Here is a 23,618-nt window from a genome sequence, read left to right as displayed (position 1 = left end):
AGAAATATGTACAAATTCAACCAATTAAATGGTGGCAGCATTTAGATATCCACTGTTTTAAGAAATTGAATTGACCCGTGTTTTAAAGTCATTTAAAAACAGGGTTTGCAGTAAATATACAAATATTCAAAACCTGTATTGCTTTACTGTACACATCAGTAGCCGAGCCAACAAACTTACATGGTCTGTGATCATTTTTCTGCACAGAGTAAGTGAATGGCTCTTTGTATAAGGTGCAGTATGGGGAAGGATACCTAATGTTTTGGGTTGGCCAATATTCAGACAGTTCCCAAATGCTGGCCATGTTGTACTTCAAGTTTATAATTAAATAATAATACACAACACAGATAATTGCCATTGATTAATTCTCAATGTACGTTAATTAGTTGGAAGACTGTGGCTGGATTACCTCACAAAATTTGTTTGGGGAATGTTTACTTTGGTTATAGTATTAGGGACATGGTTCTGCATAATTTAGGTGAAGTTAATGGGGTTAAAAATAGTCATCTTTGCTTTCAATTGCTTTCAAATTCCACTACTACAATGCTTTGCAATGCATATCTAAATTGTACATTCAAAACATATATTAAAAGGCACTCCACCATGTTTAATAACCTGGACACAAGGACCACTTTTAAACAGTTCTTTGAGTGTTTTTTATAAATAGGTTTGACTAAATGATTGTACTAAGTGTAATCGAGAGCTCAGTTGGAATGAATACTATATCTGCTGTAAGTGCATGCTTTTACCTTCAATAATACAATATTTATAACCACACAGTTCAAGTAGTTTTTGAAGTACAATAAATAAATAAATAGTAATTGGTGACACCATTGACCATGTTCTCTTTGGGGCGATGTCAATTCAGACCCACAAAGGAAGTTCCCCCACCACCCTCTTTCACAGCTGTTATACTGACCTCTATAGCCACACATTTATTGCATTCTTCAACATGCACATTTTAAAACTCAACTAAAACAGCTACAGTTTTTTACTTTGAACAAATAATGTATCTATAAATATATTGTAAAATGCACTTGTTAACGAGAATACAGACTTCCAGAAGACTTATCCTAAGGATTGTCTACAAGCTTACACCCATACTGTTTTTGTGTTTGGATATGTGTTTTCGATGAAAGCGTGTGACTCCGCTTGTTGAACCGATCCTCAAAACCCCTGAAATTACTCACTGGCTATTAAAAGATCTATGAGCATAATCATTTGCATTATGGCTTATGGTGTGGTTGGCTATACACTGCTTCTGCTGAATATTAAGTGGTTGAATATTATTATGGTACTGTATAGCTCTCTCATTCTGATATTGATTAGAACAGGTGGTCCACTCTTCTCGACTCAAACCAAGCATGTGCAACTCAGAAGACATTAAGAATAAAGTCAAACGTGAACCTACAGTACTTTTACTGCTATTTGAACTCAAGTTTTACATCCCTTTTGGGAAATTAAGAACAGTAATCTACCAAAATCGAGAGTGGGAACACATTTTTCTCCCCCCTAAAATTTTATCTTAAATAAGACTATAGGGTCAGTCACTGAAACTGACTTCCGGTTAAACTACTGTTTTCTAGCAAAAAGAGGCTGTGTGGTCCAGTGGTTAAAGAACAGGGCTTGTAACCAGGAGGTCCCCGGTTCAAATCCCACCTCAGCCACTGCCTCATTGTGTATCCCTGAGCAAGTCACTTAACCTCCTTGTGCTCCGTCTTTCGGGTGAGATGTAATTGTAAGTGACTCTGCAGCTGATGCATAGTTCACACACCCGAGTCTCTGTAAGTCGCCTTGGATAAAGGCGTCTGCTAAATAAACAAATAATAATAATAATAAAAAAAGAAACATGTACAGAACAGTAGTTGCTGTAGTTCCTTGTGTTGCCACCAGATGGCACTGGAAATGTGAACTTATTCAATGCAGCAGTTTCCAGAAACATAATGAGAAAACAAACGTATATCAAATGAAAACATGGACTGCATTTACTTAAATGACGTTACTCAAATGCAGCCTTTAAAAAAAAAAAAAAACATAAATAATAATATGATTTAAGTCACAGAAAAACAACATCACAGCATCACCCTTTCATGATACTTGACAACTGGAATGTGTGAAGTAACAGCAACATAACGGTAATTATGCAAAAGTTTATTTATTTAAAATGAGTCTTTAACAATGCAGCAGATTAAACATTCTGTATTGTGCAAGCTGTGGAGTGGTTTCATTTTCTGGGTTTCTCACATCACTCACGTCTTGTTGTGAAGCTCACAATTTGTCTGCAGCATCAGTAGTGAGCGTTTCATCTGAAAAATGAATAAAATAAGTGAAAAGTACTTTATATATTAATTCCATTATGCCCGCAGCTTATAAGGTGTACCAGTAAAATAAGTAAAAATATTTCAGTGATTATAACGGAAGTAAAGCGGCTGGGGTGAGTCATCTGGTAATTAGCCGTGCCTGAAGTGACTATTGAGAGTCCTTTGTTTATTGTTATGCCAAGCAATTGAGGTATGAATTAAGCAGACCGTAGCTAGGTTACTAGTGTTTGCAAGGGATTGCAAATATGAAGTTAAAACAGAAAATGATCCAACACATTTCAAAAATCAGGTAACTGTGTCCACGTGTATTATTGATATGACCAATGGGTTAAAACAGTGTGGCACTGGAATGGTTATTGTTAACGGACCGCCACATAGATCTTTATTGTACCAAAGCTTGTGGTCAGTATCAATGATATGACCAGAGGTTAAAACAGTATTGAAACAACTAGGACAATAAAAAAAGCTGTATTCCACATAGGTCATGTGTTGAGGCAAGCTGGAGACTTGAATTAATATTCATATGTAATAAAAAAATGACTTTTACCTGTTCCAGCAGAGCTATAGATTCCTGAAGCACAATTTTCAACCTAGCAGTTTTTTCTTTATCTGTTTTTGGCAGTTTATTATTGATATTTGGAGTTGAACTGAAAAAACAAACAAACAACAAATTTTAAAAAAATAAACTGGTTTCAGCACAATGTGTTTAAAAATACGTTTTAAAATCTCAATGTCTTCGACTCCTGAATTTCACTTTACATTTAATACTAATCCATGATAATTTTTCTCACTTTAAATTAATTTTTTCTGGGAATCGGAGCTCGTTGGATACGTGTATCCTACGTGCGACGTCCTCTATAGCCCACAGCTTGAAGAACAAAATCAAGTTCAGTAGAGTCAAAATGAGAAGGCTAGGGGGGGGAAAAAAGTATATTAGAAAATTGTGCAAGATTAAGAGATCCAACCTTATATAATTTATATTTATCTGATCAAAAGGGTTAGATGATATTTGATAATGGCAATTCAAATATAATCCTAATTTTCAAACAAAGAACAATTTAATCTGATAAATCTTTTTAGGGTTGGTGTTCTTCATAAAAAAAATGATTGCCCCTCAAACTGTTCTAGTTCCAAAAAGTAACCCCAAAATAACTTACATAACACTCATTGATAGCAAAATTTTGGTGAGGTTATATTTCTGTGTATTTTTCAGATCCAAGTTTACTCCTGTGAAACAGAAAACACAATTTAAAAACATTTAGCAATAATATTCCTATTTAGAGCACTTCTCATTTACAACGGCATAAAAGATAAATCAAATTACAATGAAATCTGGATTAGGATCTTGGATAGTAATTTGTGCATACCTGAAGAATTCCTAATGTTTAAAATAGTAATTTATAATACCCACCCTTCCCCTCCCCTCCCAATATTAAAAGTAAATAAAATAAAAACTACAATTTTTCTAAACACAACTTTGGCCAAACTAGCAGTAATGCATTAAACACAGGAGGACATGTATAAAGCGCACTAACTTGAATACTCCTCACTGCGCTCTGCTCCAAGGTCCCCGGCTGAGAACTGTTTCAGGGACTGTTTGGACAGGCGGTCCACCAGAGAGCGGCTGTACGTCCTCCTTCGCCTCCGCAATGCGCCTGGCTTGCTGGGGTCTGCAGTGCTCTGGTTCAGATGAGCCTCCTCCGTCACCAAATCAGACTCTGTACGGGGGAAATAAGCCTGATGAAGATCAGCATTCTGAGCAATAATGCAAACAAACACCAACTGCCTAACAGTGGGGCAATAACGAAATTTCCAGGTATCCATTACTGGATTACATTTGGACGATAATCGTGGTTTCCTTACGTCATGCTTTGCCTCCTAATGATTGCTACTTTCACCTAAATTAGTAGTAGTTTTAAAAAAGAACATGATGTGGCTAACAGCAGGAAGCATGGCTGCCAGGGGTAATATTACATTTTACACATTCTGTTTCCCGAACAGTGAAAATATGAAGTCAGCAGACGGTTTATGAAATATGAGCAAGGAAATTATGGTGGATTTAAAAGAACATAAACGCCCCTTATGGGAATGCTTAATAAGCACAGACAATCAATGTAAAGAGAGACAGGCTTATCAATTGTACCTGCACACCTGGTGTGTGATGGAGAGTTACGATTTTGTGCTTGGATCAGACATTTTACCAGGGAGTAAAAACAAAATGCTGACGCCTCACTCTGCTGCATTATCAATGGTCAAGATCATGAGAGGAGAGAAAAAAAAAACTCTAGTTGATTTTTGTGGGAAAATGTATGACTTGTCCAAATGTTAATAATGCAATCAAACATATCCATTGTAAAACTCACACAAGCACAAATAAATGACTTGCTGCTTGAGCAGCACTAGAATACGTCAGAAATTGCCTAGCATTGACATTTAACTTAGCTTGTGCTTTTTTATATTGGTCTTCTTAAGACCCTGCCTTACACTGTACTGGCTGATACAAAATGCTGATGGCACATAGTTTGTTTTGGCGCTGTTTAATTAGATTTTATAACGGCAAAATTATAAATTTAAAAAGGGTGAGGTGGGCAAAACCTACCTAAATGTCTGAAATAATTTTCCAGACCACTCCAGGAGTTCTTCTCAATGAAGGATCTGATCAGACCCCATGGCTGCTTCTTGTATTTAACATCAGTTGAAACTCTGTAAACCCAAAAAGTGAGTTGGTGACCAACTTTTGCATCAGTTTCAAATGGCCAGATCTTTGGAACTCCTTTACGTTGTATCAATATCTGTTAGAAAATACATTCCACATTCTGTGAATGTAGGTCATGGCAATGAGGACCTACATTTTTCATGAAACAAACACCTGCAATGTGTCATTTATATCCTTGACTGGGTGTATGTGTGTTCTTTGTTCAAAGTAACGTACTTACATTTGTAAGCAATCTTTTAGCCTAGACGAGAAGGTAGAAGGGAAGGTGTGCAATCCAAGTGCAAAAACACACACATTTGACTTTGTCTTTAAATTGAAGTAAACCTGTTGGTACTTTTACAGAACCCAACAGTATTTGGGTGATGGTATCCTATGCTTTAAATAACCCTACCTTCTCCTTAATGAACTCCCTCAGAAAGTCTGGAAAAGATAACTTCACACAGAACAGCAGAATGCTACTGCACTATAGGAAAGATAACTTCCACTGAAAACATTAGACCAGTAAACCAATTTGTGTATGCCTATACACAGCATGTATAATTTTAAAATGTTTTTCAGTACAAGACACAAACTATGTATTAAATGTTCAAGTAGTTGTCTTGGCTTATCTTTCTGTAAAGTCACCAGTGCTGAAAGAGTTCAACGTATGCCTTGTGCAAGTAAACCAGGAGAAATGCAACGCTGACTTGCACGTTTAATTGATCTTCAGTTCCCTTTTTTTTATATAAATGTAGTGCTGACAGGCAAGAAGAAATACTGTTTATTTAATTTATTTTTTAATTCCTGTAAGAATATGCTAATTCAGTAATAACAAAAGTAAGTTATTCCTGAACAGACAGAAATTTTGATAAAATATAAGACCAACCTAGTTTTGAAGACCAAATTATATTTATTGCAGCTTTAGGCTTCTAGAAAAACAGGTGAACTAAGAAATTGATGCCTTTTACATTTTTGAAATCCTCAGACCCCAAAAGATGCTGATAATGCATTTGCAGAAACAGCACAATATTCTCAAACACAGGTACAAGGGATCAGAAGGGAAATAATAAAAAAAAAAAAATCAGTAACTTCTTTTGTTGCCTACAATTGGAAATATAATTAACGGCAATGGTAGTTCATTTGGTTTTACAATGTATTAACACTAGAAGCCCCGCGGCAGTCATTTTGGCAGTTTTTGGTTTTAAAATGTAATTTTCTCCAGTCGTGTAACACATATGGGGCTGTGCGTTCATGTACCTTTCTGTCCGTATGTATTAAATATTCTCACAAAGCATGAAACGCAGGACTGCAGAAATAAAGGAGATGTATTACACCTAAAAGCCCCGAGAGCAGTCACATTGACGGCCACACAGAAAACAATTGTATTCTACTTTATTATTATTATTTACCAGTCTGCAATGTGTTTAGCTGTAATTAGATTAGTCTCTACTCTCTGCCTGAGTGAATAACTGTCTTTAGTTTTTCAATCAGCCTTTTGAAAGGCTGGCGCCTGCTTGCCAGCTGCGCTGCTTTGTTAAGTCAATTAGCATCGGGACTAGTGAAAATAAATACCGGAGACCGTGGAGTTTTACAACGCAACAAAATATGGAGTTGATGTTTAGGATAAGATGGCATGGAAGTATTCAGTGAAAGCTGGCTCCCGATGGTGTCCTGTTCAATTTTTGGTCAATGCGCTTCTGTAAAATATTTTCTTCAAAGTATTTTTCTACATCATTCAGTTGCTTTTGCTCATCTGATTATAAACCGATTGCTGTTGAAAAGTTAAAAATGTATTGCTATCATTTCAGTTTAATAAATATGTATGTTGCAAACCGATGTCTGTTCAGATGTTTATTTACAGTTTCTTGATTTTTAAAATAAATGTTCATACATATATATATATATATATATTATACACACACACACCATTATGCTTCGTTGTTCAGATGTTTGTGGCGTACCCAATGAAAAAAAAAACTAATTTCTCCTTTCATTACACTATTTACAGTGTTTTGAATACAGCCGTCACAAAGACTGCTGCGGGGCTTCTAGGTATGAGTATATCTCTGGTCCTTCTAGTGTTAAAGGTTATGCATTGTAATTGCATTGGTAACAAAACCTACTCTATGGTAAATAAATATGGAAACTAAAGTCAAGCAAATGCACTGTGTAAAACGCAAACAAGATTCAATAGTAACTTGCATATTTTTTAGCCGATTACGCCAATCTAGTTATCAGTATTGTGAAAAACCAAGGTTATGTATCCTTAGTGGGGCATAATATATAGACAAACCATACTTAAGCAATAATTCTCATTTTACTTTAGAATTTGGAAAGTCGCTCTCCAGATTCACTGCACTTAAACAAACCCTCACCATCATACACCATTACTTACCTTGACAGGTGTTTTGTTGTCTTTCTTTTGCTTAACACATTCTCAAATACATGATTCAATCTAGACATTCAGCTGTTTACTTTTGCGGTAGCCTCCATGTTGTCATAGTGATGGAATGTCATATACTACTGGAATCAAAAGCAGTAATGCATTATGACATTCTCTATAACAACAGAGCGATCCGATAGTAATTTAAGGCTTGTCATGAATACCTGTTATACTTACCGTAACCTGCACTTGTGTTTGGAGGTCCGAATGATGCAATAACGGTTTGATGTGTAGAAATAATCATGGTAGGGTACATCGTGGGTTACCACGTCAGCGTCTATGAGATAATATTGTCCTTGCTGACTATCTTTGTACATGGTCTGAGAAAAAAAAAAAAAAGAAAGAAAAAAAAGGCATTAGTGTTTACAAAAAAACAAAGCCAACCTCCTGGAACAAATGTGAGTGAAAACATACATGTGCATATTATACATACTATACATACATTGAGAATTATTTTCTTGTAACAGATGTATTTTTAAGTTGATACATCAACTTTTGAAGATTACCTTTTTAATCTGAACAAACAATAGTAACCTATAATCTGTAGTAAAACCAGTTTTACCACCCAAATTATATGCCATTATGCATTTAGGAAGAAAGAAAAAAACACACACCAAAATATTTTCATATATAGTGGGCAGCAGTGTGGAGTAGTGGTCAGGGCTCTGGACTCTTGACCGGAGGGTCGTGGGACACTGCTGTTGTACCCTTGAGCAAGGTACTTTACCTAGATTGCTCCAGTAAAAACCCAACTGTATAAATGGGGAATTGTATGTAAAAATAATGTGTAAAAAATAGTGTAATTGTATGTAAAAATAATGTGATATCTTGTAACAATTGTAAGTCGCCCTGGATAAGGGCGTCTGCTAAGAAATAAATAATAATAATAATAATAATAATAATAATAATAATAAAAATACAACGCAGGGTGTGATTTGTCAAATTTCCAGTAGGGGGGGGGCGGACTACAAAACAGTAGGCAATAGGTGTAGTAAAGGTACACAACATTGATACACTGATGTGCCAAGCAAATGCAGTTATTGTCATTTAAAACATTTCTTACTATTCTCGACAACTGAAAGGCAAGAACAACCTACGCGTATAATGAACCATAACTGAGCATGGAATGTACATATCTTAAAACTGCCCTGACTTGCAGTACAAGACACTTAAACCCACTCTGTGATATTTTATGTTCCTTTGCCAAGCAACCACTGCTCAACGTACCCAATCCGAACAGAAACAATGGGTAGCTGTCTTCTGAGGCAGCTTTCGATAACCAATTACTTTGACTGAGAAGATTGTGTAAGGCTTATGTATTAATTGTTGATACATAATAAGTGGGTTCAAATGGCTTTAGTGGGAGAGTACACGGTATGAGGATGTGTACAGATCAAGAGGGATAGTGTAGCTGTTTAGTCTTGCTTACAGTCTCACTCACATTTCTCTCTCATTCTTACTTCCTGTATCCCCTACTTAAAGGTCAACCCACAATCAATGTACAGGAGCCATGTCTGTGTGGTCGAAAGTATCATATGCGGCAGCTAGAACACAGTCCACAGAGACGGTGAGAACCAGCGAGGCAGTGTGCTGCATGAGATGAATGTATTTGGGTATGAATACCATTTGTATAAATTACATTTTCCAGCAGAAAGACACTGCAAGTGCAAAATCTACTGTCCCTTCCAGGGATGAAAACTGAAAGTGAAGAGATAAAAAATGCAGCGCCAGGGAAATTCTCCATCAAACCACGGCCAATATCTACTCTAAGCTGCTTTGAATGAAAATGTCTTTCCTACACTACAATAGCAAGTTATGTTTTCTTAGCATGTTTTCAGGTCTGCAGTGTTGAAAGAGTTAAACCTGAATAAGGCACACTACCTGCAATTCTGTTGCTGTTGAGAATTTGCCAATGAGAGGATTTGAGATAGTGATGGTGTAATTCAGAGTCTTTTTCTGATTTTCACTATCGTCCCTCACCCACGGACTGCTCACCAGTTCTACATGGACATGAAATGGACATGAAGAAAAATGTTAGTGTTGGTGCTCGAAGGGCCAGAACATAAAAAAACTATTACATTAAGATGTATACCAAGTGCTATGTTAGAAATTACCAACTGTATGAAAACACCAACCTGTGATTTTTCTCTTTTGCATGAATCGCTGTAGAAAATGGGAGTCAGTAAACAGGAGTTCAAACATCTTCTCTGCACTAATATGAAATATCCGGTTGATATACAATCTTCCTTGGACATCATTAGCAAAGAGTCCCTCCTCTGCTAATAAAGAAAGAAAAAAAAAAACAGTTTATAGTGTAGTATAGTGTACATTGCAGATTTGGGGGATCCTCCAAGTTTGACCAGTTGGTGTAAACTATGTAGCGGGTTCAAAGTCTTCAGTGCAATCAGTTATGTGGTGGGAACACAACCAAGTGATTTCCTGAATCTGACACTCTGGAAAGGGGTTGTGTGAAAACACTCCAAAGGAAGGCAACAAAACCCTTTTCCTAGCTGCTCATGTGTTCTTCTATACACACATCTTAATAGTGAGCAGTCAAACACAAAAGTTGCCAGACCCGTAAATGATCACCTTCTTCATTGACATCAGAGCCGCTCCTCTCCGACAACAGATCTTCATTTCCATTGAGGTCTAGAGAAAGTGCAGGATCCTTGGCATTCCTCTCGGAGGTCATGACTGGGCTCCTGCCAACATGATTATCTCCGAATACCTCCTGAACACAAGCAGACAAAAACAACTGTTATCCTGAGCCCTATGTTATTTTGTCCAATGCAGTCTTGCTGTCCTATAGTGAAACAGACTTGCAACAAGGAGAAGCAGCCATTCTTCATTATGGCATGTTAGACATTTGCACAAATATTTAAATCCGGCATGACTATTAACAAAGCTTTGTGCTGTAAATGGCGGGAGTCCCTAATTTTCGGTCCAGTCACTGAATATTTCTAGTTGGTTTACTTTGTACAGCCAATACCATTAGAAGTACCATTCTGTTGATTTAAAACAGTCATCATCTTTTTTTTTTATTCTAAGTCCACCCAATTACTGGAATACACAAAAGGGAATTAGTTAATCGTTTTAATTAATTCTAAAACGCAGGTTTTAGTGTGAAATAGAGGATCTGACTTCTTATATTACAAAAACATGACAATGTCGATACAATAAAAGGATTTTTAGACACATTTCAGTATTTTTTATTTTTTTTTAAACATACCTCAAATTCTAAAGCTTGTATCTTGATACTTGTTATTTGTACTGTACTGCAGTACTTAACTGGAAATATAACAAGCTATATCATTTTCCAACCCATTTAAAATACATGGGTGTTACACAACTCCCAGTGAACTGAAGAAGACTTTGTTCTGGCCTATCTGGTTACTACAGATCAGAGCTCCAGCAATATTAATAAAGAAGGAACTGCTAGCCTCAAACAAAAAAAAAAAAGCACAAACTTTCAATTTGAGAAGCTGTTCCCATTTTTAATACTTCATTAACCCAACCAATTGGTAACTGGGTAGAATTCATAAATATAGATCTAGATTTATGAAAACTTACATCAAAATCAGAAGCATACACCAAATGTAACCTTAAAACACATTTACTTAACCACTTTACTTAAAATAATATATTTTTCACCCTCAGTTATATCACTGTGCTGTAAAGCTAATGCGTTCAACAACACTAATAGACAAAGTGTTTGGGTTTTTGCTTTTGAATCCCCAGAGTGGCAATATGGTGGTAGCATATTGAAATAAGTAGACAATGCATGATGATTTGTTAAAAACTGTAATAACCAGCAATTCAGACTCCTACTTAAACATTCAGAAACTATTGTTGTGGTCTCTGACACTGCCATCCCAATTGTTTGAAATGTCAGAGGTGGAGCTCGACAGTGACTTGGATGATGACCCCTAAAGTTGGTGCGTACCAAAACATTTCTGCTGGTACTCAGGTGAGAACCTAATGTTAAAAGCTATTGTGAAGCCTTGACTATACCTCAACTCTATACAACAGAAATGTTCCTCTGTTTTTCACACTTGTATACATGTATTCTCTTTCAATTGTCAGGAACAGGGTACAAGATGCAACCAACACTGGTTCTGACATCAGCTCGCAACCAGAGAGGTCTTGGTATTTAATTTACTGTATACAATTACCATTACAGTTGTCATTTTTCAAAAAATTTTAATGGTGTCTAAAAATACAAAAATAAAAGACTTCTAACACCTAGAGGCCACTGAGTTAATCTACTGACTTAAAATCAGGGTGTACCTGGCTGCTACCTAACTGGAAAAAATGAAGATGCCAATTCAGGGACTGCAGGAAAACAAATTAAACACCACCAAGCTTCACAGATCAGAGTTGCCCAAAGCAGTTCATAATGAAGAAAAAGTACGGAAAGTTATTTCAAGTGATCTGGGAAGTTAGGAAACAGAAAATCAATGTTCAATATATCTTACAGGTATTGTTCTAACTTATATGGGTGTGATACTAGCTCTTTAAAGTTTTATTTAAGCAGTTGCCTATTGTAACTGCAGCTGGCAATAGCGGCTTCAGTTAGTGACTCATTGTTTTGGTTATTCTGCTAAAGAATTTGTTACAAAATACAGAACTTAAACTTTGTCAAACTACTCAACCCTTGCCAAAGAATAAACTAAGAATATTTTAGAACCAAAACAAAACCACAAGCTATTTTCCAGGATTTTGTAGAGCTGTTTTTTTTTTTATGAAAGGTCATTTTCCAGAACTTTAAGTCAGCTACGTCATACTGTAGATGCAGATACACAAGAGCTGTATTTTGCAGCTCTCGGTATTCTTACATAGCTATGAATCAGCCCCCCACTTCAGATATCCTATTCCTCAATGAAATACTTGCTCTTGAACATGTATAAGTAGGAACAAAAATGTAAGAATGTCTACCATTTGACTGAATAGCACGGCTGACACACCTATGGTTCAGCTTTACATTAAATCAGTCCCCATTTTTAATGTTGCAAGTCAACATAGCACTCCAACACACCCACTGTGTATTCCATTTAAACATGAATCATCAGGGCTTGAACTCAAACACCAGACTTCTTACCAGTGTTAATGAGGTTCCATTTATCACCGCTGGTGTTGTGGGTAATCCTATTTCTCCTTCAGCTCGACTGCTTGCATCCTCCATTGGCGTTTCTATCAGTGGGAATTTAAGACTGCTCCGTCTCTCTAGTTTAAGAGAAAATTCATCACTGGTGTGTGTTGCTGAAACCCTAAAAAAATAAGAATGCACACCAAAATAGTAAGCAGAAATAAAGTGCTAAAAGCCTACAGAGATGTTATACACCACGTGCTTGCGAGTTGTGACCCACCCTTAACGGTTACAGTATTTAATGATCCACACATACAGTATCTGGTGGGGTTTCACGACAACTAACAAAAACAGAATGTTTACATGCAGTGGATTTGAAAGTGATAATGTGTTCACAGTTACACTAAAGGGAAAAAAGATACTTTAGAAAACTGCATCTTGTATTGAATTCTTACTTACATACATTGTTTCATGTACTGTTTGTCATACTTTACCAGTTCCATGCTTAGGGTGCATCACTGGCTAACCATGCTAAACTACAAGCAAATCATACTGAACTACAAGTAATTTGTTCTGCACGCCTAAATGAAACAGTTAAGACATGTTTTGTGAACAGGGCCCACAGTAAGGTAGGGCCTATGTGTATAATATTTTAACCAGACTGTTTATTGTTGGTAAATAAGGGACTATACAAAAATATATATATGTTTTGACCACAAAAAAGTTGGTCACTATAACCTAAATCTACAGCATGTAGAAAAACAAATGCATATGCATAGTTTTGCAAGCAGTTCTTATACAACTGCAGTAATATCATACACAAACTCAAATTTAAGAAAGCAGTTCCCAAAGTTCTATGCATCATCGACTTACATTTTGTTTGTGGAATAACAAACATTCACATACATGAAATATTTTGCACAAAAGAAGGCTTACGAAGTTCCGTCACCATTGGACAAGCAGTGTTCACTGCCTATTTGCCAAACTGAAAAATGACTACAGAATGTCAGACAGATAGACAAACAGCCTCCATATACCCCCAGATTAGAATACATTATATAACCTGTGCTAAAGACCGTCCTTAGCTAGATTCACCACAATTTGACAAGCACTTAACTAAATATATACACAATTCTAAAATGACAGAGAGTCAGACAACATACAAACAACTTCCACAGACTCAAGATTAGGATACATTGTAATACTTGCGCTAAAGAGGTCCTTAGTAAGACAGCTGTACAAGCGATTCTCTAGATATATGCAAAACATATACGTGTCCCCACGTCCACTATATTCCCTTGCAGGGGTATGCATTCCTGGTGAGGGATAATTCAAGTAAAACGCGAGCTTCAGTGAGTAATGATCGCCTGCAATCTCTGTTTTTCAACTTTTGTATTTGTAGCTCATATTTATGCTCTGTTACAGTGAAATCCGTTTCAGCGTACATTATTGTTATTTGCAACTATAATATTGAATAGTACAAAAAATATTATAAAAATAATCTACAAGTATCTCTGGTCAATGGAAAATCAAATTCAATGAATATCACTTACCCACTTCGATTGAGGTTTTCTGTGGATAACGATAAACTCTCCATTTCTTCGTTATTTAATCCCAAATCACTCCCATAATTATGCTGGACCATGTGCCAAAAGTCTTGCTTTGTCAAATTCTAGAAACAAATAGGCAATCGTTTTAAATTGTACCATTTCCCTGCTTCTGACCATGCCGTAAGTCATTCCTGACTCGTCATCTTATCCTTACACACCTTTAAACTTTCTTTGGGGTTATCAGGTTATTGTACAATACAATTACACGGTTACACGGAAAGCGGGGAGGAGGAGGAGGGTGAGAAGAGCAAAGTACAACAAATGTGACATGAAAGAACATCAACACCGCGCTACTGTACAACAAGCATTACTGTGGACAAACACAACAGTGTTTCAAGTTCATTCGTTAACCTCTGATTGAAAGATGACACGGACTCTGAACCCAACTGTAAAAACACACACACATTCTGCTTCACATTCAATCTATTAGTTTGTTACTGAAGCACTGTTGAAAAAAAAAACCTAACTACGGTATTATTACCAAGTATGTAATGACTTCTTGTATAATATTATATAATATAATTATTATTATTTTAATGTCAGAAGTGTTTTATCGAGTACGGTTGGGTGCTGAGCCAACTGCATGCAAGGTCTATTGAGTATTGGTTGACAACATCAATACCTCCCGTGCAGGTCTTTGTTACAAGTGTCATTTTGTTAAATAGAAACCTGACCATGTTCTAAATCATGTAAATAAACCAATAAACCAGTAATGGAAGAGCACTCCCGAATAGTTTACAGCCCCTGGATTAAAGTACCTGCCGCCTACCGTTAAACACCCAAACAATAACAACACAAACGTGCATTTAAATCGTTTCAAAAAATGTATATACAAAGTACAATATTTTTAATTATATTTTTGGATTTTCAACGTCAGCAACCACTTGTTTCCTGTCGGTCTGTCTCGGTCCCTAAATGCTGTTGTATTTCATGAGGAAGTTCACGCATGTTAAACCTAAGAGTCTCAGTTGACAAATGTAGAATTAATCTACTTATTTAAATGAATCGTGTTTTTGGTCCTTGATATTCCGTTTCCATGTAGAAATGAACAGCCAATCTTACCTGCGCCCGAGCTTCTTTGCTGAGTAAAGTTATATTAACCTATAGCTTACTGCAGAGGTATGCGGGTTTTAGGAAAGTTGTTTGTTTCAATCTGGAAGACGCGTAATTAGAGCCCCGCCCTATCTATTCCAAAGGTGAGTTTTTAAAAAGACAGGTTCCCTTTTAAAAATATGCCATAGACTATCGTTAATATGTCGCTATAAGTATAATTAAGATGAAAATCAGAAACGAAACACGACAGTTGTCCGAGTTGCCGACTCCGAAGGCTTTGGAAATGTTTTGCAAACTTTTCACTCGATCAAGTAAATCTGTCCCCATATCTCATACATACATTATTTTATTTGACATGTTATGTACGTGCATATACTGTAATTTCGCATTTTAATAGCTTAATTGTTGTTTAAAGCTGCTAACATTTAAATACACACAACATTCAGTAAGTGCTGGTTCAACTTAGTCATACATCTAGATAACGCTTTCCTCATAAATCACTCCATTTCCTTTTTTGTTTGTTTGTTATTGTTAATAGACAGATCCCTTGTTCATTAGGAAAAAAAATGCTGAACACAAATGGTAGCAGACATTCATAAGGACAAACCAGTTCTGCAGGTGTAGTATCACCTTTTGACAAACTGCCATGAATTCTCTAGTAAACCAGTAGTTCCTGTTATAGCCTCACTAGAGTACTATATTTGGATGTTAAAACCAGTCCTACAGGATTGTTGTTGCAACGTCTTAAAATATTGTAGAAGTCACTGATGCATATATAAAAGACTGATACAGCCTCCACAGTCTGATTGATTACACTTTCCTGTCCATATTTTAGATTGGGTGGGCATTGACTCGGCAGAATCCAGTAATATAAAGAAACTCATCTAGAGTAGGCAACTAGAGTGGAAGAGTAGCTATATTATATATATATATATATATATATATATATATATATATATATATATATATATATATATATATATATATATATCGGTATATTTAAAAACACAATATTTGAGCAATTGCAATAAGAGCCAAACAGAATAACTGTGAAGAGAAATTTACTTTTTTCACTTAAGAACCACTCAGCCCTGTATTGCTTGTCTGGTTCCTAGTCCTTGTTGCTTGCAAAGGCACCAGAGATCAATTATTTCCAATTGATGTGGCTCATATGACTTGCCAGTATGATTTAATATTAGCTGTTATTTTCAATGTTATGAATGACAATGTGATTTGTCATTTACAGAATGTAATAGTTGTATTCTATTCAAAGCCTCTGTACATTAATTTACTAAACTTTTGTTTGATGCCAAATACTACAGCATGACCATGTTCTGTGAGGTAAGGAACAGTGTATTCATCATTGGAAAAAGGTTCCCCCCCCCACCCACCCCAGCAGCTGAATGTAAGAATCTTGTTAATAATTATTTTCTAATTGTATTATCTTACCTTGTTTAGTAATGCGTTCTGCCACATCCTGAAGATACTGAGGTAGCTTCTCTCTCTAGCAGCAAATGATGTAAAGAAAAACTACAAACAGAGAAGACACATTCACCTTTTGAATGCATTTTTTCAATTTCAATTTTTCATTTTTTCAGGTGTATACCGTGGACACTGCATTAGGAACTAGATGCGTCAGTTAGTAAGTACAATAACGCCAAACAGTACAATGCACTGGGAGTTACGTGGAATGGATTTAATGTTAGTATTTAGTGTGTGGCCACTTAAATTAGTACCCTGCCCCTTTACTAAATCAAGTAGCCTGTACAGCGTTTCCTGTAAGTTCTGTGTGCTTGCCAATAATACCTTTTCATTGTTCGTCCCAATCTGAATGGCATTGGGGATCAGTCTCGCAGTCTTCTCCTTTGACATCGAGGTTACATCTTTCAAAGCTATTGCTATCTAAAGACAGGGAAAATAAATGACTTGATTCAACCTAAAGATTACAATATATCTGTATATTGTTTCTTACTTAATTTTTCTGGCACCTTCAGAGATACCACTGTATCTGAATTAACTATCAACAATGTTTCTGTTTTTTACTCAGATTCTCCAAGAAACACAAGCAGGGGTGAATGTGCTTGATGCAAAAGATATTCCTGATTTCCTTCTCAGGTCAAGCTTTCACTGAGGCCAGCATGGGACAATAAATAGCAGAGAGCATAGAGTATCTAGTTTCTGACCGCCTTTTCTGCATGACATAATGAGGTGAAGTCTTCACAGAAGGAGATTCACCTTGTTTGTAATAATTAAGCATAAACACTGATGAGACTAGGGAAAGTCTATCTCCTCCTGACAGGCTGCCTTTGTTACCAAGAGAATTCTGAATGAGTTGAACTTAATGCAAAAAAACTATTTAAACAAAGGGCCTCTGAGTTCCTATTCTATTCCACTATTCCACCTGGAATTTGCTAAAAGAAAGGTTGGTCATAACAATACAAGAACAGTGCCATCACTGAAAATGTAATACTGGGGAAAATATTACTTGATCAGGGGGCTGATGTGATATTTTGTATGTACTTCCATAAAATACGGTTCTCTATAAGGTTAAGTTTTGTACTGTACAACAGGCTAACTTTGCATGTTACTTAAATAAATTAGTTTTGCTATTAACAAAAACACTTTTCATGCAGAACAAAAGGGATTACTAGTGAGTCAATCTAAGACAGAACTTGTTTACAGTCATTTTTATTGTGACTGAATCGGATCAGTAGGAACCAATAGGAACTAACTGTACACAATATTTTCTTTACCTAGGAATAGAGTTCATCAGTTTGCATAGTATCCAGTGCTCCTACCGTAGTTTCCCAGAGAATGAAGTTACTATGGAAACACAGCCAGTTCTCAGAGAGGTACAGGCGTCCCTGCAGCAGGATGTCTCTCTGGAGAGCACAGGCATAGTCTACACAAACAAAAGGCCATTCACTCAAGCATTATGCACAATCAAAATGCTCTCCTACTTCTGGGTGACGTGTCAAATATGCAACCAACTATTCACTGTGTAAAAAGATTGGCTTAGCATCTAGAGACATTTTCAAGCAACTTTGCTGAAATTAAGAATGATTGCGTTGCTTGAATTGTCTACAGTAAGTTCAAGGGTAACCTGAAAGCTGTTTACTGTTCAATGACCTCACTCTTTCAAGAATAAGCAAAGGTAAAATTCATTAATTCAGTACCTCTTCTAACAAAGTCAGTGTTATGTCAATTTTACTAGGTTTTACAAGGTGAGCCACTGTCAACATCTAATCTTGACTTTAACTCTTTTAAGCATGAAATATTGAAAATAGCAGTAAAAAGTAGTTTTGGACACATAATAAATACATCTTTTCTTACTGAAATTTCTTTTTTTTTCCGTTGCTTTATAAGGGGAAAAATTGCATCTTCATATGAGGTCGTCATGCATTTGCATCTTCCATATGTCCCCACACAAAGACTAGAAGAGTTTTTTTGTTTTATTTTAACCTGGTTATTCTAATCAAAACAAAGTTCCTAATAAGGACCCCATGAAGCACCAGGCAACTTGCTGGCACCTTTTGAATCTACACGTTTTTGGGGATATTTTCAGAAAGTAGGTACCTACTGGCACATTCCTATTTGATGATTTTTGCTTGATAACGTCCCATTCAATCGAATGATCTCAATCAGATCGACTGCCATAGGGGGCATTGCTATCCATCATTCGGAGGGTTTAACTGATATTCTGCTCTGTATCTAATTGCTGTTAATAAACCACATGTATATATGTAAAGTACAGGCATTTATTAAACACACTGGCGAAAAAGGGATCACTTTCTTACCCACAATTAATTTCTCAGACTCCAGCAGGTGTTTGAATAGTTTCTTAAATTCTTCATTTCTGTGTTTATAAGTGGTAATCGGAACCTGAAACATGTAAATATCAGCTTGTTAGGTATTTTTAACTCCCGAGTTGTTAGACAGTGGTGTAATATCAGAACTACAATGTAGAAAACCTTGTTAAACCTATTCAAATGTTTCCTAAACATGAATATAGGCCACATGCTGTGTGATGAATGTTGTTATCTTTTAGAAATTGAATGCATCCGATTTATAGAGAAGAATAAATACTACTTAAAGCAGTAGACACATATTTAGATTTTTGCTGATCACTGAATTTGCTGCAAATATAAAAATGGAGCCATTTGTATCAAGTGTAAGTTGTAGACCTACACCAACAGAATGTATTTATAAAAAAAAAAAAAAAATACATTGGACAGACAGACACACATACAGACAGACTCTTCAAATGTTAAACATTTTTGAAAAATAGTCTTTTATGGTAGCAACTAATGAATTACAGAATGCAAGAGGACATACTTTGGGACATTAATAATGAAAACAGTATCTACAGTAATTGTTACTGAAAACAGTGGTTGTTATGACAATCTTAATTCATATTTGCAATGATATTTAAAATCTATGTTTCTGTTGGGCCATGTAGACTATTTGTTCAGTAAGTGTGCAGCAAAACACATATTAGCTTTTAGTCAATAAGTAACCTCTTACAAAAGCGCACTGTGGTATACAACAATAAAATCTTGAGTAAGTATAGTGAACTCATGGTAAAGCATAGTTAAGAATAGTAAATCATAAAATAACTAGGTAATGCAATGTAAAACACATGGTTAAAATGGGTAAATTACATTGAATAGAATAAGCATGGGAAAGCATGGTAAACTGTTTTTTTTGTTTGTTTGCTTTTATTTAAATTGAAAGGCTATAATTAACTACAAATCTAGGCCTATCTATAAATTTGTAAGGGCTTATTCACAGGAAACCATACAGGGAAATAAATGGGACCAGATATGAACATTTTAAAAATGGCTTGGGAATGTCCCCCTCCTATTGGCTGCTGACATTCTAAACCCATATGGTTAAAAGAGTACAGTCAGTGGTTTGGATTGCGTTTCATTACAATCAGGAAAATCATGGGTGTATACTGTTACAATCCACTCCTCCTGTGCTAGTACAGTATTTCAAACTTCAATAAGTTCATCATGGTAGTGAGCTCCTCTTCAACTTGCTGGATGATCTTCTTTGGCACTGTCCACCAGCACCTGCGTGTGTTCTTGTGCCACTGATTACCCTTGAGCCCAGCCCTTTTACTACCAGCCCCTTGTGCAGCTGTGATGGAAGGAAAACACTGTTCTAAGCTGTTTGAGATACACACAGGAGCAGTTTCTTTCTTCCATTTAACACTAAAAGTTTCGCTTGACAGTTTTTAACTGCACCAATAAACTCCATAAAAGTGCCAGAATTTTGTGAGATATTGACAGGGAGACAGGGCTTCAGTTTAACATCCCATACAAAAGACATGTGCCTCGTCCACTAAAGTCAAGCTGTTGTTGTGTACTGTAGTAGAGTGACCTCTGCTGAGCCACCAGCTCTATCACACCTGTCTTCAATCCAAGTAATGGTGAGTGCAACTGAGTGTCCATTCTAACCTCTACTGCATTCTGCTTGTTGGAAACCATGCTATATGTGTGTGTGTGTGTGTGTGTGTGTGTGTGTTTGAAAGGAGGTATAACTGCAGTGTACAAAAATGAAATCATGAAATATGTTTTGTTTTTTGTTTTTTAAATCATTTAAGCCTTTTGTGTGCATCACAGGTTTCCCGTGATTACCCTGTTTCACAAGTTTTATTGTACCATACCCTAATGTATCATACTTATGTGTAATGTTGCTTACCTGTGCTTTACCACAAAACACCTGATAATACGATAACCCTTACCCTTTGAACAGAACATTAATTATCATTACAGTATGAGTATTTACCGTTGTTTCTTGACGAACACAACACATTTTCCACACCGTTTTATCTCGTATAATGAAGCTCGTGAAAACCATTGACAGCATTGTTTCATATTTCACTCATTATACACGACAGAATGATGGGGTGCATTCGTAAACTCAATCTGACGCTCCGAACGAGCTCCAGCTTCAGAGCTGGATTTTTAGAGCGTTCACTTTCAAAATGGTAACATCTCGCTGTGGTGGATGCGGGTATATTCTAGACCCATTTTTGTTATTTACTTCTATATTTGTCATTTTAATGTTTTTTGAAGAAAAAAAAAGATATTCCAGATATTTTAAGTTCGGGTTTTACATAAAGCGACTGAAGTGAAGGGGTGGAGTCGTCTACACGCTAGCCTTGTTCAACACCAATTAGCACTGAACAGAAAAAAAAAATCAAAATCAAAAAAATCTAACTGAAGAACAGCAGTAATAATTACAGTAGTTAAGAGTTGAAAACTCATGTAAAAAATCTAAATAAAAAATCGGTTATATCGGTCTAAGAAAAAGGCATTAAACGGCACAACTGCATAGTGATCATAGTTTATAATAGTACTATCAGTATTAAACCGTTTTAAGTCGCTCCGAAATTGATCTCCTCTGAGTTTTCACCCCAGAGCATGTCAGGAGTTTATGAACGGTCAGAGTGACACCTTAATGTTTTAACACTCCGAAACGTCTTCGTAAACCTCTCTCGTTTTTAGAAATAAGAGCATTCTCGAATAGCTGTTGCTGTGCACTGTAGAACACAAAATTAATATAACCGCTAAACGTACACCGTCACAGTGACAAAGCCTACACTCACTAAACTATGTTTAAAGGCACTGTGTATATTCATACAACATGTCAATATATGTTTCCTGCATCAACTCTTTTTTTCATTTGCATTTAAGGCAGCTGGAATAAAAAACAAGTGATAAAAAAAAATACATTCACCGCACATCCAATCATGCTTGGAAAGTGGAAAAAAATTACTATACCACTATTGGACGTCGTGTGGCGCTGTGGCAAATGTTTTTTTTTTTTCCACCGACTAAAAATAGTCTGGTAGGGTACTGTGCCTCAATCCACCTGTCTATGCCCTATCTGTTTTTATTGCTTTGTTCATTTCTATTTCTTTGGACTTACCCAGAACCCCCTGTCAGTAGACCCAGAGGACAGCGAAATCTCACGAACTAAAATATCAGAAAACGAGTTAGCTGGGCCCTGTTCTTCTTCCTCCTCTTCTTTTTCAGCTGATTCTTGTTCCTCTTCACGTATCGTCTAAACGAGGGTTAAGTTACACGATTTAGCTTGACACATCATTACCTTGTTATAGCTGCTCATTTGGACATCACTGAATGTTATTAATCTAAGATCTACTATAACTTGTTTTTATTGTATACATTTCGTCGTCAATTAAAATTATATATGTACAACGATTCTGAACCGTAGGCCTACTTCCAGTAGTGAATGGTAAATGCATATATGCAATCGTTTCATATTTGTTCATAAAAATACCTTTCTGTGTGATTTTAAGGGATTCTACGAGGGACATAAAATCACACGTTTTATCTTGTTGTGGGTATATTGACTTGGACCAAAATTATGTACAAAGTATCCATTGTGTTCAACTACTGACTTGTCGGTGTAGCTCTAAACCAGTGTATCCCATGTTGTGAACAAACCTTACCACAGACTGAAGCTGCTCTTTGAGACAATGCAAGCTGTTATCGATGTCCATCGTGTGCAAGTTGTTGCTATTCTTTTCTCCTTCATCAAGGCTGTACCTTTAAAGCTACGGCTGCTATAGCAACCGAAACACCCGCTTCCCTCGTGACTGCAACGCTCGACAACTTGGGCTGGGCAGCATCTTGAGCGAAGTTGTGCAGACCTTAAAATGATATATAAAGTCATTAGAAATGTGCTCTCTTCAAACGGCTGCTGGACATTGTAACACAATTATATTAAGTGTGGTTCCATCTTTCAAACGAAGTTAATTGACCGTTGTGAAACGTGTTGCAGTACTGAAATGGTGATTTTTTAATTTAAAAAAAAAAAAAATATGTTGAAATAATAAAACGACCTTTTTTTAGCCTATTATCAACTTCATTCAGTACTTTCATTATTTATCATTGCTCAGTATTTTTTAATGTATTTTATTTCCTTTATTTTGAAGTGTTTTATTAATTGAATACCTATGCCTACAGTAGAGACATTTACTTGTATGATACAGTCGTCAATGAAAGCACAGAGAGTATTTTGGGACTCTGCAGAGCTGTACAATAAAACGTATATTATCCAAATTGATTGGTCCAGGGGGTGTTATGACAATTGAATTGTTCTGATAATTGAATTGTGACAGTAAAAATATTTAACATTACTTTACTAAATGTAGGAAAAAATATAAAACCTACAGCAATGCACTGTTCTGTAAATACCAGAAATTAATGGCTGAGTAGTGCATTTTCTTTGTTAACAGAGCAGCAGAGCACAACACACAAGACAGGTTAACAAGGGGCTGTTCGGATAATAGAGGTGTTCGGATAATAGAGGTATTTGGATAATAGAGGAGTTCGGATAATCAATTTCACTGTACTGATATATAAAGAATAATACA

General features: G+C 36.2%; 1 protein-coding gene across 2 annotated transcripts; it reads right to left on the bottom strand.

Moving 5' to 3' along the window:
- Window positions 1-562: 562 nt before the first annotated feature.
- Window positions 563-22,844, bottom strand: LOC117973019 (protein Aster-C-like). Of its 2 annotated transcripts, none has more exons than XM_059031073.1 (18): window positions 22,692-22,844; window positions 22,148-22,282; window positions 19,006-19,090; window positions 18,007-18,110; window positions 17,015-17,110; window positions 16,658-16,738; window positions 14,099-14,217; window positions 12,558-12,726; window positions 10,049-10,190; window positions 9,595-9,738; window positions 9,341-9,459; window positions 7,637-7,779; window positions 4,921-5,024; window positions 3,857-4,039; window positions 3,479-3,548; window positions 3,113-3,232; window positions 2,869-2,968; window positions 563-2,306 (listed from the first exon to the last, which is right to left on the bottom strand). In XM_059031073.1, exons 1-18 carry the CDS (start codon window positions 22,740-22,742, stop codon window positions 2,250-2,252), a joined length of 2,022 nt encoding a protein of 673 aa, XP_058887056.1. In that variant the 5' UTR covers window positions 22,743-22,844; the 3' UTR covers window positions 563-2,249. The 2 variants fall into 2 exon arrangements, with proteins under 2 accessions (XP_058887056.1, XP_058887057.1); XM_059031074.1 differs by having other exon boundaries at window positions 9,595-9,735.
- Window positions 22,845-23,618: the final 774 nt, after the last annotated feature.

The sequence above is a fragment of the Acipenser ruthenus genome, chromosome 9, assembly GCF_902713425.1.
Source record: "Acipenser ruthenus chromosome 9, fAciRut3.2 maternal haplotype, whole genome shotgun sequence".
Classification (NCBI taxonomy): domain Eukaryota; kingdom Metazoa; phylum Chordata; class Actinopteri; order Acipenseriformes; family Acipenseridae; genus Acipenser; species Acipenser ruthenus.
Note: the sequence above shows the minus strand (reverse complement) of the source record. Positions and strands in the feature narration are given on the sequence as shown.